General features: G+C 44.7%; 1 protein-coding gene across 1 annotated transcript; it reads right to left on the reverse strand.

Annotated features, from left to right (window-relative positions):
* Positions 1 to 11483: 11483 nt before the first annotated feature.
* NR4A2 (nuclear receptor subfamily 4 group A member 2) lies at positions 11484 to 17792 on the reverse strand. The gene is made up of 8 exons (XM_065413363.1): positions 17712 to 17792; positions 15931 to 16052; positions 14622 to 15487; positions 13700 to 13829; positions 13173 to 13336; positions 12260 to 12462; positions 11859 to 12037; positions 11484 to 11740 (listed from the first exon to the last, which is right to left on the reverse strand). Exons 3-8 carry the CDS (start codon positions 15483 to 15485, stop codon positions 11484 to 11486), a joined length of 1797 nt encoding a protein of 598 aa, XP_065269435.1. The 5' UTR covers positions 15486 to 15487; positions 15931 to 16052; positions 17712 to 17792.
* Positions 17793 to 18076: the final 284 nt, after the last annotated feature.

Consider the following 18076-nt stretch of genomic DNA (forward strand, 5'->3'; position numbering starts at 1 on the left):
AAACAAAATAAAATAGGGCTAGTAGATATTGAATGTTGAAAATTTATTCTATTCATTTAAGTGTGACTGAATGGACACATTATGTGACAATACTGTATTGAGAAGGTTTTGTTTGTTTTGATAAAGTACTTCCATCCTCAGGGCTGAGGTACATCTCTCACAAGCACTACACTCAAGCATACATGCACAACCATGCCCACACTATGTTTTAAAAATTACAAGGGACTGGTTGTCAGAAGCACTGGATTCTGTTTCTTCCATGGATACTCTGTGAAGGAAATGTGAATAAAAAGCACTATATATAGGGGGAAAGTGTTATTTTATTACAATATCTTTTCTCATAAATGGGCAGATGCATAAAGGTTAAAATTACTCTCTTACATTGTTTCAAAGATCCCTTTACTCTAAAATGTACAATAAAGGTTAAGTATCAAAATAAAAGGGCCAAAAACATCACACCAATTCTTCTATCACACTCAGGATTACAGATCAACCTCCTGATCCTACACAAATTAGGTTTGATTTCTTATAAAAAGAACAAATATGCACCACACAACCACTCTAGACATAATCTCAGCATATTTGCAGCCTACTCAGCAAAGGTGTATTTGTGAGTTTGTAATCCACAATCAATCCTTTACAATCAAAAAAATCACTTATTGGTCAGGTATGCTACCTAGCTTGTAGAAAACATTGCATTTGAGATTCAAATGCTGACAAACCCATAATGTTTGTGAGTATGATCATCCTAATGTATTTACAATAGCACTCCCTACTTTAAATTGATTTTCGGTAATAAGAACACCATATTTATAGAGCATCTACATCAAGCTTCAGATATGCATAATCCATTGCCTTCAAGTCTTTCAATGGTTCATGATAGATATGTCTTTCTTTTGAAAGAAAACACAAATCACTTCTTTCGTCACAAGAACTGCTCTGCTTACAGTTATGTCATGCTCAATAGAAATAATCCTGTTATTTACATAAACACATTTTTAAAACAAAAACAAAGCTTAAATCCCATACATTTCTTTGCAGACCGAGCTCACTGTCTCCAACCCAGCCCACCACACCAACCTGGCAAAAGCTACATTTTACTTAAAAAGAGAGAGAGAGAGAGAAAGAAAATCAGGAAGACAGACAAAGCAGCACACCATATACAAAATGTCAAACATGTCAAAACATTAATGAATACCAATATCTCCCACCACACCATAACCAGCTGTAAAGGTTATTTAGGGCTAACACCCCTGCCAGGACAGATTTTGCAGTTATGGATTTTATTTTTCTTATACTTAAAAATGAGTCACAGGTGTGTCAAATATGTTTTGAGGTATGCAGCCAACCCAGGGATTCCTACAACTGAGAGGGCACAGGAGGAAGTACACAGAACAGGGATCTTCAAGTTTTGACTACATCAAACATGAATTCCTACTGACTTATTTATAACTGTACATTCTATGGCAATTATGTTAATTAAGTAAAGGATTAATAAAGCAAGCATTGCTGGTTGCATTCCAAAACTAATAAAGCTCCTGTAAGAATCTGCCTACAGTAATATATCTTTTCAATACTTCATCTTAAAAAGGCAGTCTCAGAAGATGTTGCATAACTTTCTTGTCCCTAAGTCACCAATTGTGAATTATCTCAGAATAACTGCAGCCAAGTATAGTTTTATGGGACTCAGCATAATACATGCAAAGCATACTTTTATACTACCCAGGCCCTCACAGGGCTGACGAGAGGGGGGGGAGGGAAGCCAGTACAAATTACCGGGGCCCGGCAGTCTGGAAGGGGACCCGAGGTCCAGCTTCCCCAACTTCCCCCCCTCGTCAGCCCTGTTTAGCCAGTCTGCCCTTGCTGGGGGGCCCGAAAAAATTCCGGAAGGGGGCCTGGCTTCCCCGGCTTTCCCCCCGTCGGCCCTGTTTAGCCGATCCGCCCTTGCTGGGTGGGGGCCCGAAAAATTTTTTTCACAGGGGCCCGAACCTGCTCTCGGCGGCCCTGGGCCCTCAGCAGGTGCGGAGCCAGGGTTTTTGCCGCCCTAGGCGGCAGCGCTCCTCCTCAGAGCATTCGGCGGCGGGGGTCCTTCCACTCCACATCTTCAGGGCGCTTCGGCGGCGGGTCCCGGAGCAAGTGAAGGACCCGCCACCGAAGCGCCCCGAAGACGTGGAGCGGAAGGACCCCCGCCGCTGAATTGCCGCCAAGGATGGCAAAATGCCACCCCCCAAATCCTGCCGCCCTAGGAGACCGCCTAGGGTCGCCTAGTGGAAGCGCCGGCCCTGGCCCTCAGATAAATGAAGCTTAAATTAAATGTTAAAGAGGAACAGAATCTATTGTATAAGCAAACACCTGACCTAAATCCACCATATTTTTGTCAAGTGCACAAATTCTAATAAACTTTGTAAATTAATATATTTGTGTAACCCCATCATCCTTCCAAAGTAGACACAGCTAGGCGTTCCACTGTCTTTTGGAAGGAGGCAGACAAAGACAATCCACTGCCTTCACATGGAAACACTGCATGGACTTTGCTGGAAATGGAAGTGTGGCTTTTAAAGAAAGATTAATAAAGGTAACAGCACTGGATCTCCTTTCACTTACACATCAGGATACAGAGTTCATGACTCCTCTGAAGTCAATGAAGTTATAGTAGCATGAATAAGGTCAGAATCAGGCCTAAGGAGTTCAAGTGGTGGGTTCAAGAGAAAAGGAGACTTCGTGGCCAGCTCAGGCCTGGCTGGAGCGTTTCTTCCTCTACCATCATGGGACAACTTGCTCCCAGAAGAGAGAGAACTTCCATCACCGGCTATGGAGCTACAATAGCTAAGACATTGACCTGGAAACTGGGGGTAAAAAGAGTCAAAATGTTTGTATTGCCCATAGACACGGCCTGGTAAAGCGCTTTTACAGTCACTCCGCCAATTTCCAACTTGATGCTCCGCTTGATGTTTGAGTTCTTTGAACTACACCTGCACGCGGCTGCCTGCCTCGGCCTTTCCCTGGGGCTGGAGAAACCAAACTAACGAGCAGCCGGTCTCTCTCCCCCATTCAAGGGGCCCTTTACTCCCCAACCTCTTCCCCCCACACGGCGTTAAAGCAGGACAGCCGCCGCCCGGCTACTTGCACACTGTCCGCTTCCCTCCCACTGCCCTGCTGCAGAGGCACCGGCCAGCCGGTAGGCTCCCGCGCCCGGCGCTGCTGGGGGAGTCAGTCCCCTGCCTGGCTAATGCACCAGCCCGCTTGAGGCGCAGCTGCACCAGCCCGCTCGTTCTCCGGGCCCCAGCCAGCCAAGGGACGCTCCCGACCACACCCAAGCGCCCAGGAGCCGCGAGGAAAGGCGATGGCTAATGGAGCCAGCCACAAAATGGCCGCTCTAGGCAGGCAGCGGCTTCTCTTTGCCAGACTTAAAGGGCCAACTCCCAGCGGAGCACGTGGGCGCGGAGGGGGGCGAGCGGCACAGGAGCTCAAGGGGGGCCTGAGCTCCCAACTCTGGACGCTGGGGGATGTGAGGGACTTGCAGGGGTCTAGCGCCGCAGCCTGGTGCTGCCTCAGGGCCCGTGGGTTTCCTTGGGCGTCAGGGGCCCACTTCCGCCCGTGTGACAACGCGCCGGTCGGTATGTGCCTGATACTTGCTCCCAGACCCGCTGTGGGGAAGGGACCCACCGCCAGTCTCCCTGGGTGTCTGCTTCTCCCTCCCTTGCAGGACGGCCTCGTTCCTCCACCCCAGCCGCTCCCGGAGAGGCCCTTCCCAGGCAAACTCCAGGCGCCCAGTTCACTAGACGGGACCGAACATAAAGGAAATCAAAGGGCCCCAGCGTTCCCTTCGTTGCAATTATGAACCTAAAGAGAGGGGGAAGGGAGGCACCTAAGGGTGCAGCCAATTCCCAGTGGTCACTGGCAGAGTGAGGCACAGAGCCATGTTCCTGGCTCCTTGTCTCCAGCTCTCAGCATGACACCCGCTCCCCGGTGATACCCCCTTTGCAGTCCCCTGTGCCCAGATACCCACTGTCAGCTGGTGTCTATCCTGACATCTGTTCACAGCTCTGCTCCCCGGGCTCCATCCTCCCATTGAAGTCCGCAGGAAACTTGAATGGGAAGAGGATCACCAGACCCAGACACATCCCTGAGTTCCTTCGGATTCACTCTGGCTCCTCCAAGTCCACCCCAGGCTCAAGCTCAGCGGCTGTCTCTAATCTCCCCCATTTCCAGCGGGTCAGTCTCCATATCTCCTTCCTTCCCCCTAGGACTCGGTGCCCTCTTCCCTACCCTCCACCCCACAAGACCCCTTGCTTCTCTCTTCCCCCGTCTCTTGCTTTCTCCCATCTCTTTGCCCCCTCCGACCTCTTTCTCCCTCTTCTTTCTCAATTACCCTACGTAATCTCTCCTCCCACTGCACCTACCCGTCTGCTCTCTCCTGTCCCTTCTTTCCGCCACTCCCCGCCCCTTTCCCAGTGTCCATTTGTCCCACTCTTTCTTTTCCTTGCCCGGTTCATCTCCCTCCCCGTCTAACTCAAGCTCAGTCTCTCTCTTCTCTCTCCCTCTCCACAGCAGCCCGGAGGGTTACATTTTGCCTGTTCCTCTGTCTGACACGGCCTCACATTTTAACACCACAGCAGACTCCCCCATAATAAACGCGAGCGCTCGGCGTTTGCCTACTAAAGATGAGAGCATCCTCCATCAGCGCTAGATCCCTGTGCGAGCCCTCTGAGCTGGAAGTGGGACAGGCACTTTCCCTAGTTGCTGGAAGTAAAACAATCCTTTACCAAATATCTGTCCCCCCCCCCACAGCAGCAGAGCCCTGCAATAGCTGAGCTCGAATCACAGCACAATTTGGCTGTGCTCGCCTGTGTTGTCCACAGCCTTTGTTTCTTTCTCCGATCACAGAAATAATAGTTGATGATAAAGAAGCAGTGGGGGAAATCCAATCGATTGCCATAATTTCTCCACTTTAGCATTTATATTTCTTGTTATTTATGGGGCGGGGTAATCCATTCCTTATACTTGCAAGTGTTTTGTCGTTTGATCAAATAGACAGTTTTCCCCTACTGAAAATGGGATCGCTTATTATGTCTAACAAAAACTTTCAGCGATAGATTTAGCTGGACGTTTGGCAGATGTTTAAGGACTTGCTATCATTTCCGATATGCTTAGGACTTGACAAAAGGCTTAATACCTATTACATAAACGTGTGCGTGCATGAGTAAATGCAACCTCACTCACTTTACCCAGGTGTGTGTGCTGCACATGCCAGTTTATGGCTATCACTAAAGAAATATGCTTAAAAGACTATAATGAATTGACGTGAAGTCTCATAAGCTCTTTTACTTGCCTTATACGGCACTCTGAAAATCCTGAAAATAGGTGAGCCCGCATAAAATATAGTAAATGTGCACAGAAATTATTGGTAATTGTCTGTATTTGTGTATTATTATTAAAATGCGTCGGGGATATAAACTCCAGTCTATGCTAGCATGTAACATTTAAATTCAAACAACTGCTCTGAAGTAACCTAAAATGGCATCCTCCCTTTAATGTGTGCATTACTCCCATTCACTTTAATGAAAGTTCCTTGTGGTACCCAGGGGAGAATAGATTCCTACACGTCTTTAGCGTCCTGTCCTTATTGCAGGGGTGTTTGAACCGTGAGTAATTGCATTTGTTTTATACTTGCTCCTAGTAGGTGGGTGCCTGTCGCCACATATACATAAAACCATCTAGTGCATATGCATGCACAAGCAGCTGCTGATTTTACAGAGTATGTGGCAATAAGCCCCAGCTGTCTAAGAACAAAACTGAGACCCATATGTGTTGTAAGGACGGCATTTCAAGATGAAACCTGAATTTCCTGGCTTCTTTTATAATGAGACTGATGGTTATCCCCTATATTTTCAAAATGGTGCGCCGGGTTTTAGTCCTGGGATTCCCATTAAAGTCAGTGACCTCCGGATTGTTTAAGGGTATTTACAGAGAATAAGCCTTGAGTAGAAGATGAAACTCTTCCCAAGCCAGGCAAACCAGTATCCTTTCCATTCTGTTGCAATAACCAGCCGAGTTATTGTGACATATGACATAGCTGCTGCTGTGGAAGCAACATGACCTATAGGCATAGCTGAAACGATGCTATTTGCACAGTGACGATGTATTATAAACAACGAACAGAAAAATAAATGTAGTTTCGCTCTTGGTGTGTATACTCACGCTTCTGGAAATGTATGCGTACAGGTGTGGCACCTCTTTTCTGATGAGTACCATCCCAGAGACAGCCTGAGTTCTCCCTCCGTTCTCAATGCCTGAAAGGCTTCATTTGACTATTAAGATCCGTGATAGTGCCTGAAAAATTAGTTCAGAAGGCGATGGAACATCCACAGGGCAAAAGAATGAAGCGCACATGCTCACAAGTCCGGCCACACTTGCAGGCACGCTGGTACATCAACGATTTATGGGCAGACCCTACGCTCTTTAAAGTAAATGAGATGGTTGCCATTGCCTTCGATGGAAGCAAGATCGGGGTCCCTTCGAGCTTAGGCATGCGAATGGTTGATGACATGTTAAAAGATTGCCACTAAGATGTATTGCCTCATCATCTTAAACTTATTATCAGTTATGTGGGTTTGGGGGGGATGAGGAATCACACTAGGATTTTTGTTTTCTATCTAAATGATTTGCAAAATACAATTATAGAACTAAGAACAAATCATGCACTCCGAGTAGCTACCAAAAGTGACGTTTACAATATGCCAATAACCACCGGTAAGTGCAAAGGTGTTGACCTGATTTCTTTAAAACTCACACACACAGAGAACCAAAAAAGTAAATTATATAATAAAAAGAAATACATCCCTGGCATTATTGCACGTGGTATTATTTGTTAGGTTGTTGGATGGGGAGCACATTAGGCCTTGAGCAACTGTTAGATTTGTTGTGTATCCTTTCATTACATGCCCAGCACCCCTCTATTGACTGTGACAATGGAATGGTCCATCAGAGTTCAGGATCAAATAACTGCTCTGACAAAATAGGAGTGTTTGCTGTGTAAAGAATTGGAAGCATTTCACGTGCTGAATATAGCCAGGATCTATCATTTTAGAACAATGCACACATGCAAAACAACAGATAAGATTACATCAACTAAAAGCTGCAAAATATTGTCCCTTCACCTTCTGGTTTTTGTCTCAGAATATTGTCCCCTGCTGGGGCAATATTTTGCCCCTATTGACCTCCGAAAGTGATTAGGTCTGCAGCCTCCCAGAAGCGGCTAGGCCTTGTTGCAGAGGGCTTTGGCTCAGCAGCCTCCATGCCAGAGAGGCAACAGATGAGCTCTGGATTAAGGGGTATGAGTGGATGAGAGTATGTGAACAACGAAAGGTCACTATGAAAGAGTCGCTGCATATTTGGGCTAACTGGAGATTTTTCTTTAGTTCAAAGAACTTCCCTGGGAACATGAAATCCATAACAACACAGAAAACACAGAAAGTTCTTCCCATAATTGTTAATTGTGTGCACAGAGCTATATCATGGAGCTAAGTAATCCTCTCTTTTTAGAGGTATTTACATAAAGTGTACATGAAGTGTTCATATGACAATGGATCTCTCTTCTCGAAAGCTACGTGTATTAGATACACAGAGAGATATAAAATAACTCCCAAGACCCACTTATTGTCCTTCAATGATGTGCAGGAGGCACCTAATAGGGAAGGCTGAGCTATTTGTGTTCAGCAACTGAGAAAATAAGTCACACAGGCACAAGTGAATTCTTCCATCACTTGTAAAAACACAAGCTCCGTCCTTGTGCCCTAGCTTTCAGACCGATGCGAGTCCGTAACTAAATATAAACGTGGTTCTTGACATAACAGCATCTTTACATTTAAAGTAACTGTAATAAGCAAAGTCACGGTAGAGGCGTGCCAGAGAATGAGAAGCGTAAAGACCTTCAGAAGAAGCGCACGAAACGGAGGAAATCAGTTTGGAGATGCTAAGAGAGACGATCAGCATCAGGAAATAAAAATAGTTTTACTTCCCAAATTGATTTAACAATAGGTGTCTCCATAAATGAATAGTATTGTCCCTCTGTTGACGTGTATCCTGCATAATCTGTACATTTACCTAGAGAAACATTAATCGGTTAAAAGCATTGGGCTATATTCTGATATCATGCACATCTGGGTAAAGCCGGGGTAACTCCGTTATAAACAGGTACACCTGGGTACATCCGAAGTAACTTCATCATGAGAACAGAATTTGGCCCAACGGGGGGATAGTTTCAGCGTTTGTTTCAGTGCATTTGGGGATACGAAATAAAATAACCCCGAACTTAAACACTGACCTGGAAAGTTTCGAGTATCTTTGGAGAACCTCACTCCGGCTTGGATTTCGAGGACTGCGTGAGGCTATCATAGAGACCCTGCCTTTTGATCCTTTGCCTTTTCTCTGCTTAAGGAATCGGTCAGGGCACTAACTTAAAAAAGTTTGATCCGCAGCGACAGAAGCTTCCTGCTCAAAGACTTTCAGTTCCCTGGCCCCAAACAGCTGGGGTTCGGGAGAGACACGGGGGATGAGACATTAGGAAGATTTTGCATCCCCTGTATTGCTTAAGAGTCAGAGACTGGGAGAGCAGATTGTACCGCAGAGAGCCCCCGATCCTGCTCCCTTTCGGGACAAAGAACAGACAAGCTGGACACAGGACCTGTCCCTTCTCCGCTCTGGAGCTGGACAGTCCTCTGCCCACCTTAGCCCAAGCGCAGCCTGTGGGGTGAAGCGGGGAATCGGAGAGCCTGTATCCGAAGAGAAGACAATGAAGATCCCGGGGCGTCGCTGCGGTACAGCCCCGGGGACAGGAGTTCAGTGATACCGGGGTTGTACGCTGTACAGCACATCCCAGTGCGGTATCAGCTGGATTCACTGTTAGCCTGAATAGGTAAGAAGTGAAATAACTAGATGATGATACCTACGCAGTCTTGAGCCGCACAATGTGATGGAATAGGTTTAAACTACACACTCGCACTTCCCCTGCGTAGTCTCTCGCCTTCTCATTCCTTTGCCTCCAGTTAGCTAACTACAGGGGCTCAGCAGATTTCCTTATTTTAATAAGGTTTGTTAGCTGTGACTTGGGCTTTTACCTCCCACGCTCCTGGACTCTGAAAATAGATTGAGAATCTCTCGCTCCTAAATCCCCTTTTCTGGAAACCCGGAAAACTGGTCTTATCTCCTTTTCCCTAATCTGTCCATCCATTTTCTTTCTTATACTTTGCAAATAATATATTCAAAACAAATTGAAAATAATAGACTTCAGCATAGTCTCCGGGATACATCTCCACATACATTTTCCTTCCCTAACATAAGAGACTGAAGTTTTCTCAATTCCCCGCACATAATACTAAAGCTTTCATGTCATTGTAAATTTTACCACATAAATATAATATGTTGGAGCTAATCATTCAAATAGCCACATTTTAAATACATTATATTGTTTCACAATTTCTCAAATCCATGTTTTGTTTCTGAACCAATTTGCAGCCTGCACCGTTCAAAGCTATGAACCAGAGACCTATTTCTCAGCCTCACACTGAAATACAAGAGGCTTGGGGTCACTATAAACAGTTAAATGAGCTTTTCTAGCTTTCATTTTCTTTAAACTTTAAAAGTCGCTAAATATGTGACTGCATCATAACTTATTTATAGCAAGCCGGAGTCAAAGCAGACAATTCCTGTCTTATTTATTCAGACACTTTCTTCAAAGAGAACTCTAAATGTTCTAAGCCAGGCTCCCCTGATCCCTAAAATGAAAATATTTTCATGTAAACAATATTTAAACACATTTTTAAAAAAATCTTCAGACTTCAGAAAACAACGTCTGTGGGACTGTCACCAGCGTCTGTCCCCTTTACTTCTCCCCCATCCCAAATAGACCCCAAGAGCTACAGTACAGGATTTCGGAAATAGAATCCATAAAAGTGCCTTGCTTTTACAAAAACAATATACACGAAGATTTAAATGACTTCTATGCCATTAAAAGTAGTTGTTGAACTCAATACAAGGACAGGGACCTCCTAAGAATAAAATCTGGACCAACCTTTTAGTCTTAGGTGTTCCTCTTGCTCCTCCTTCAGAGTTTGCAAATTCATCTCCACAAATTACTAAATAAGTGACACAGCTCATCCGTTCTCCTTTTCACTTTTTATTACTATATCGTCACAGTCAATTTTCTTTATCTGCAATGGATTTTGGTATTGGTACTTCTCGCTTAGACAGAAAGAAGACGAAATTCTATTCGTTTACATGGTTTTATTGTTGTAAACATTAAAATTGTCTTTCCTCAAAGAAAGAGTTTATCAGGAAAAAAAAATCAGCGTCTCTAACTGTCATACACCATAGAAAAAAAGGCAGTGACTTGTATAATGTGCCATACTGGAAATATACAAAGAAAAATACTACAGAATATGGCAATATTAAAAATATTACTCAAACATAAAATAATATATTAATCGACAATTTTAGACATAAAAAACAAAACAAAAAATTCAAAGTGCTCAGTAATTTCCAGGGAGTTATATATATTATAAGCACTCTGGAAACAGTCAAAAGCTGCTGCATGCAAGATTTGTTTAGCTTTAGACAACAAAATAATCAAGATATAAACTTTTTTTAATCAACATCAACAGTACATACAACACTTACAAACAAGGAATGTTGGACGGTGTTTACAAACACTATGTGCCCCTTTGCCCAAGATTTCGGTTTTGTAATACTTGTGCCCACCTATTTTACAATTGAGAAAATGTTTGAAGCTTAGATAACTACCAATCTTTATAAAATCTAACAGACTACATAGTGTCTGAAATACTATTTATAGAATATAGACATTACTGAAATAGCAAGTGCCTATAACATTATCATCCTAGAATCATCATGCTTTCCCATTTCATTGAGTTACTTAATTCTCTTTATTTGCAAACACATCTATGTTCTTTCTTTTAGAATTGGTTTTAATATTTATTCATAAATAGGCACAGAATAATTTAAAAAGCCAAACTGCATCTGATAAATTTACAAGTCTTTGCCTTCTTTAATTTCATGCCACCCACGCAACATTTAGTTTTCAGTATATATTACAGCTTTCTTTTACATCAGAAAACTTTAGTCTTTAAGAGGGTGAGACTTGTGGGTCACCTTAATACTTTGTCATCATGAGAGTCTTAGCCCGGCGTTGCCAAATATGATCGTCTTTTTAATCAGAAGTCCTTCTTAATATTTTGAGCCGATAATAAAAAGCTTATACCATGGTATTTAAGTTGTCCATCATCTGAATCCTTGATGCCCCAGAGCCAAAATGCCCATTCACGTTCTGCCTTCAAGAGGTTAGCAACAGTTTTGGGGATGGGAATCTGGCACCCAAAGGTGCTGCTTTGCGCACAGGTGAATTCCCCTTCAGACAGGTCGAGTTTATTTTCTTTAAAGTTCACTTTAAGTGCTTGGGAAGAGTCTTAAAAAGGTAAAGTGTCCAGAAAAAGTTTGTCGATTATTGCTGGAGGTGGCACCAAATCTTCTAGTTTCAGGTAGAAAATGCGTTGCAGCCCCTGTGTGCAAAGGGTGCGAAGTTCAGGGAGCTTCCCCAAGAGTTTGGACAAATAATTGGGGCGATTCAAACCTCCGTTATTGAAAGTCACATGGTCTTTGAGACAATTTACAATCTTGTTCTGAAGTTCTTCCACCCTCTTGGGTTCCTTTAGCCCGTGCCTCTCTGCAAAAGACAAGGATGCAGGACATCACAGGTTTGACAATGTGGATACCAGAACAGGGCAAATGGTCTGTGTAGTGATGTTGAAACACCGAACACAAGAAGGTAGAGCTGTACTGACCTGTTACCATAGCCAGGGCAGCGATGCATGAGAAGGCAGATATGTCGATGTTCATATTTTGCAAGTTGGAGGAGAATTCAACAATGGAATCAATCCATTCTCCAAAGCCACGGACACATTGCAACCTGTGCAGGACCACCCCATTGCAAAAGATAAGCTTGCCCTCCACTGGGCTGGACCTGCAATTAATACAACGGGGGGTGGGGGGGGGGGAGGCGAGAAAGAGAAAAGGGGGGGGAAATAAAAGATAAGCTAAACAACTAATTACGCGAAGAGCAATAAATGGAGGATTTAAGAGGCACCTAATTACCCAGGAGTTAATAAAACGCAGATCAGTGGACCATGAAAGGATTTGATTTCATAATAATCCAGAAGTTGCCTTTTGAATTTTGGACATTTACCTGTATGCTAGCCGCAGCACAAACAGTTCCAAGAAAGCGGATTCGAAGAGGAGGTCCTGGTCTGGTTTAGAGAGGTCAGTGAAACCAGGGATTTTTTCTGCCCATCCTCGGATGATCTCCATGGAGCCGGTCAAGAGATCATAAAACTGCTGGATATGCTGAGTGTCATCTCCACTCATCTGGTAGTCAGGGTTAGCCTGGAACTGGAATTTCATTTTAAAAAGCACTTAATGAGGTTCTCTAAAATATATAACCCGTGAAATTGCTAACCCCATTTCTAGTAGGGGAGCCAGGTTTTTATAACAATTAAACCTCTCTCTGACCAGTAAGGAAATTAGATGTTCCAGGGCAATTAATTCAATTAGGGATGGTGCTATGAGGTCGTTGCTTTGAATATGTAAATTGCCATTTCTATACAGACTAAACAGAGGGTCACCCTGCATTGAGAAGCGTTCACTCTTATCTACACAACACAATTAGCAAGTTAGTATTCATGCCAGTCCCGGTGTTAGCCTCCTGGAAAGCCTGGTAACCCCTTAATAAAAATTATAGCACTGTATGTATTTTAATAAACCCCCTTTCATTAGCTCCTATATTTCCGCGCAGCTGGAATAACACACAATATTCTTGCTATGCTCCTGCCTCACTCCCAGTCCAGTTTGCCCCAGGATCACTACTCAGTGCATGGACTACCAGCACTTGGGTGTGTAGAAGCTGAAAAGCACGTGCTCAGAGTATACAGGAGTGCGTGACAATGTCACGAGAGTCCCGAAACTCTGTGGAACAAATGGGACCAACATCTGCAGTGTGTAGTGAGTGAAGGGGGGTTGGTTACTAGTCTCTCTCTCTGCATATGGGCATGTGTGTGCGTGTTTGCAGCTATGTCTGTATGTTAATATTGTCTCCAGCTTACCCTGGAATAGTCCAGGCTGCTCATAGCCGGGTTGGAGTCGACATGGGCTCTCACCAGGGCACTGATCAGACTCACCGGGGGAGAGGGGGGAGAGGGCTCCTGGGGGCTCTTCGGTTTGGATGGTAAGCGACCCCTTCGGCCTTTTAAACTGTCTGTGCGAACCACTGCGAAAGAAAAGGATGTTCAGCGTTCCTTCCCCTCACATATAACACACGAGAGTGAAACACACAGCCCCCTCCCCCCCTCCGCTAAAGGTACCTAGGCCTCGTGTGTATACATCGCCAAGGCTGCAAAGAGCTACACCCGAGAAGGGTAAAAAATGCTGCTTTATTTTATTTCTTATTCCAAGGGGATCCTATTTAAATAAAAATCTGTGTGACTCTCAGGGAATCAGAGATCATTCTCCCAGCTGAGGCCTGACACAAAGAAATTCTGGGGTGGGCGGAGAGGGAACAGAAAGTATGTGTGGGGGAGGGTATATCTGAGAGGAAAGGAGAGGGTATATCCGGGGGTCGCTGAAGACCTACCTTCTTTGACCATGCCAACTGCAAGGCACTTTTGAAACCGACAATACTGACAGCGATTTCTGCGGCGTTTGTCAACTGGGCAGTTTTTATTTGCTAAACACACGTATTTTGCGTTTTTCTGGACAGTGCGCTACACAGAGAGAAGGAAATGACAAATTATTTGTTACTTTCCATTAAATTCTGCAGCCCCCAACTGATCAAGTTAAAGTGTCTGCATGGCTGGGATTCCCCCCTCCCCTCCCTTTTTTTTTCCAGGGCATTTAACAGAAGAAAATTGATAGCGTTAACATTTGAGCTAACCTTGCAGCTCCTAGCAGTGTTTTATATGCCAAGAGAAGGAGAAGGAGACGCTCAGTAAATACAAATCCGTGGGCATTCATATTATTTACATTCCTTGGAGACCTTCTCTATTTAAAATGATAAGATTATTCAATCAGGATGGTGAAATAAAGAGATCACTTAATTTTACCATAGGGAATTCTGTTCCACTTGGTTAGCTTAGACACGGTTCTCTGTCCTAACCAATTTCAATCTGAAGGGGAAGGCAGCTTCTAGCACATGCAAATGCCTCCTGTTCAACTCCTGAACGCAACTTCTCGCCAAGGACCTGCAGCCATTTGGGGCCGGCACCAAGGACCTCAGTGTGTCTTGGCCCATTGCATCGGGGAGTTTTGCAAAAAACGACCTCGGGCTTAGAGGAGCACAAGGGGCTGTTATTTGCAAACATTTGCTCTCCTGTCCTGCTGCTCCTTCTGTGGTTGCGGTTCTCCCCTCCCTCCCAGTGGGATCTGCGCCTGAGCTCTTTGGCCAGGCTGTTGCTTTGCATTTGTGTGGGTGAGCGCAGGAGGGGGGATCCCTTTGGAGTTTGTGAATTAACCCTTTCCCCAACCCTCCCCACGCGCTCTCAGCACCTCCAGCTCACCTTGAAGAACCCTTTGCAGCCCTCACAGGTGCGCACTCCGTAGTGCTGGCAGGCCGCGTTGTCCCCGCACACTGCACAGAGGCCCTCGTTGGATGGAGACCCCCGGGAGGGAGGGGATGGCACCTGGGTGTCCAGCAGCTGGGAAGCATGGCCAATCTGTAGCCCTGGGAAGCCCATGGATGCCTGTTTGCGGATGGGATTGGGCACTGCAAATGTCTGGCCATCGACTACATGGTGGGCCCCGGATGGCTCGGGGTTCATGGGCACGTGGAGGGGCCCGTCAAATCGCATCTGGCAGCTGGACACTGGGGTTCCTGGGGGTGATTGCTTAAATGAGAATAAGGAGAGCCTGGACACAGGCGTTTTCCTCTGCTCGATCATGTGGGTGGTGGCCACGTAATTCTGGTGGAAGTTGTGGAGGGAGCCAGGGTCGTCCCACATGGGGCTGTGCTGCACCTGGAAGCCGGGGGTGGTGGGAGTCGGGGGCGACGAAGGCTTGTAGTAAACGGAGCCAGAATGAGGCATCATCTCCTCCGACTGAGGGGGGAGGTGGTTGTGTTGCTGGTAGCTGTGCATCTGAATGTCTTCCACTTTAATAGAGGACTGCTGTCCGGACAGGGGCATTTGGTACAAGCAAGGTGGCTTCACGTCGTAGCTTGTGCTGTAGTTGTCCATAAAGGTACTGAAGCTGGGGAGAGAAGTGGTGGCAGTGATTTCAGTGTTGGTGAGGTCCATGCTAAACTTGACAAACTCTGGAGTTAAGAAATCGGAGCTGTATTCTCCTGAAGAGTGGTAACTGTAGCTCTGGGAAGCTGGGCTGGCTCCTTGAGGCGATGACCCATACTGAGCCTGAACACAGGGCATGGCTGGAAATGAAACAGTGTAATATATACTCAGCCTGGTCAACTGCATACTTTCTCCCCTGCTTTGTACACCTGCTTTCTACAACACTGCGGGCCACATTAGGAAGCCGCACACACTTCTTATTGCGCAAAGAAAACGTGTTCACAGGGGAAAAAAGAGATTACACTAAAGTACATAGAGCTCTGATGTTTGTGAATGTTTAAAGTGCATAGTGTACCCCCAAAATGTCTTTCAGTCCCCCACAAACAGACCGAATGAGCACCAGTCGCTTTATTTCTGTGTACAATGATATTTTCAGCTAGTTCATTTGTAAAGAAACACGATGAAGTGAGTTGCACAATGTGAAGTTGTTTGGAACACATCTACGCACGTGTCTTACTTATGTTACTTGGCTTTCAGTGTGAAGTTGTTTCTTTTGAATATTAAAGAAATTAAGCTCACAAACCTTCAGCCGAGTTACAGGCGTTTTCGAGGGAATTAAAGGTGGACAGTGTCGGAATTCAATGGAGACAAAGTTTCCAAGATTTTAGAAAAACAGTGAGGACTCCAGACTGCCCAGTACGCTCTCTGAAACAGACACAATAGACTTTATGTTCAGATTTGCTAAGGATTGATTTGAAACAAATGTATCACAAAACCATGAGCTTCTCTAGGACAAAGCTTGCCTGTTTTAGTAAGAGACAATGTGCGGCCTTTTAATAAAGAAATCAGATTTAAAATAGTTTAAGAAAAGAGCTAGTCAGAGCTAATATGAAATGTTGTCCTTATGGCATTTTGGCATATAAACTAGTTCCCCCAATGAGTTATTATCGGGAAGAAAACTTACTGAAAGCAGGTTGTTATTTACATTATTATTTTTAATTATTTTGTTCTATTATTTCTACGGGGGGGAATTGATTTGATTTTTAACACTTATCCCCTCCCCAAATAACATCTGAGACCATTTATTGAAGAATAAAAGGGGGAAGGCACATTTTTGCACCTTCCCTTGAAAGTCCCTAAAATCCAAATGTGACTTTTTAACGACAGCTCTAAAAAGGGGCATAAATGACAACAAACCACGTTAAATAAGGTAACTAGACAATCAAAGAAGCCAAAGGAGTTTTAGATGAAAGAAACCTGGTTAACAGAGGTGTAAAATGCTTCTAGTGGATGCACTGACCCAGGGAAATCTTAATTAACAATAAATGAACGCCGCCTAATATATTTTCGCTTTGTTTTGTAAATATGCACAACTAAAGTTAAAAGGGGACATGTGAAATAAACAGAACCCGCAGCTCCTTTAAGCAGGAGTGACTTTAACCCCCCACCAATACTATTTGCTTCATAGTGTGACACCTTACACATGTAACACATTACCAGTTGTACAACCACAAACTTAATATTTACCCTACCGGGTGAAACAAACCACGCTAACATCCCTAAAATTTCCAGACTTCATTGATACCACAGACAGCGACTACGCATCTTCAATCTAACTCCAATTGATCCAAATATTCACTCCTTTCTCTTCCGCGTTCTGCTAATTAACGCCTGGCATGACGGCTTGCTTTGTTGATGGTCAGTGTAGACTAAGTAAATAGAAGGGGGGGGGAGGGGAAGGATCACCGCCGAAAAGAATAACTACGCTAGATGAAACAAGCAGGTAGCCTTGCAAGCCACCCCCCACAAGCTTATAACACGCGCACGGCAGCAATACATATCAAAGGCAACTAAGTGATAGGACACCACAGAACTCTACAGAGCTGCCTATAACACCAGCACCGCTTGCTAGCCTTGGAGATGGAGAGAGAAAAATGTTCCCAAGCAACACATACGCTGAAGAACTTTTCTCCTGCTATGTAACCGTGGAAGTTCAGGTCCCAGCTACACACGTTTACCTTAACAGCCCAACTTCGACACCATATGTCCCCCAAACAGGTGAAAGTTATAGCAGAAAGTCAGGGGCATATTCTTGCACCAAAGTTGATTTCACGTTAGCATCTTTTACCGAACCAGATCCGAGACTCACTGAGTGATGAATTAACTGACTGACATTTTGGAAATACAGTATGGAAAAAGGTTGCATTTGAAAGCCACACACAAAATATTTTAACGCCTCCTATTTCCATCTACTATCCCAGCCCCCTCCACTGGAGTCCATATTGAAGATTGAGGGCATCCTGCAGATGGCTGTAAATCAACGACAAGATTAAATAGGGGAATTTTACAAAAATCAATACTCACTTGTTAGCAATGTCTTTTTCATTCATTCAACCGTCTGAACAACAGTTTCCCAAGGGCAGATCGGCGGACAAAACAACCGATGACAGAGCACTTGCTAGTTATTCTCTGTTGGGAAGTACAGTACTAGTAAAGCACAGTGCGAGCAAGCCGGACAGACTGGCCCTTCCCTCCAATGTGCCTTTGTTTATGTGGGCTCCGTATTCCACAGCCAACATGCACCTAAAGTCTCCAAGCGTCAGTGCACGTCAATGCTGCCCGCCCAATCAGCCATCCGAGGGGCTGGATCTCTCTGCACAGTTGGCCAGTTCTTGCTTTGGTAAATTTCCGACGTGACATCACCAAGAGTGCAGATTTTAAGGTGGGAA

Source organism: Emys orbicularis, chromosome 11 (genome assembly GCF_028017835.1).
Source record: "Emys orbicularis isolate rEmyOrb1 chromosome 11, rEmyOrb1.hap1, whole genome shotgun sequence".
Classification (NCBI taxonomy): domain Eukaryota; kingdom Metazoa; phylum Chordata; order Testudines; family Emydidae; genus Emys; species Emys orbicularis.

What these genes read in the sequence shown, in the direction of transcription:
- NR4A2 (XM_065413363.1), bottom strand. Translation starts at nt 15,485, where the DNA reads ATGCCCTGTGTTCAGGCTCAGTATGGGTCATCGCCTCAAGGAGCCAGC. An exon ending in GCTGCAAAGGGTTCTTCAAG is followed by an intron (nt 13,830 to 14,621) that starts GTGAGCTGGAGG and finishes CTCTCTGTGTAG; the next exon opens with CGCACTGTCCAGAAAAACGC. An exon ending in GCAGCCTGGACTATTCCAGG is followed by an intron (nt 12,463 to 13,172) that starts GTAAGCTGGAGA and finishes ATGAAATTCCAG; the next exon opens with TTCCAGGCTAACCCTGACTA.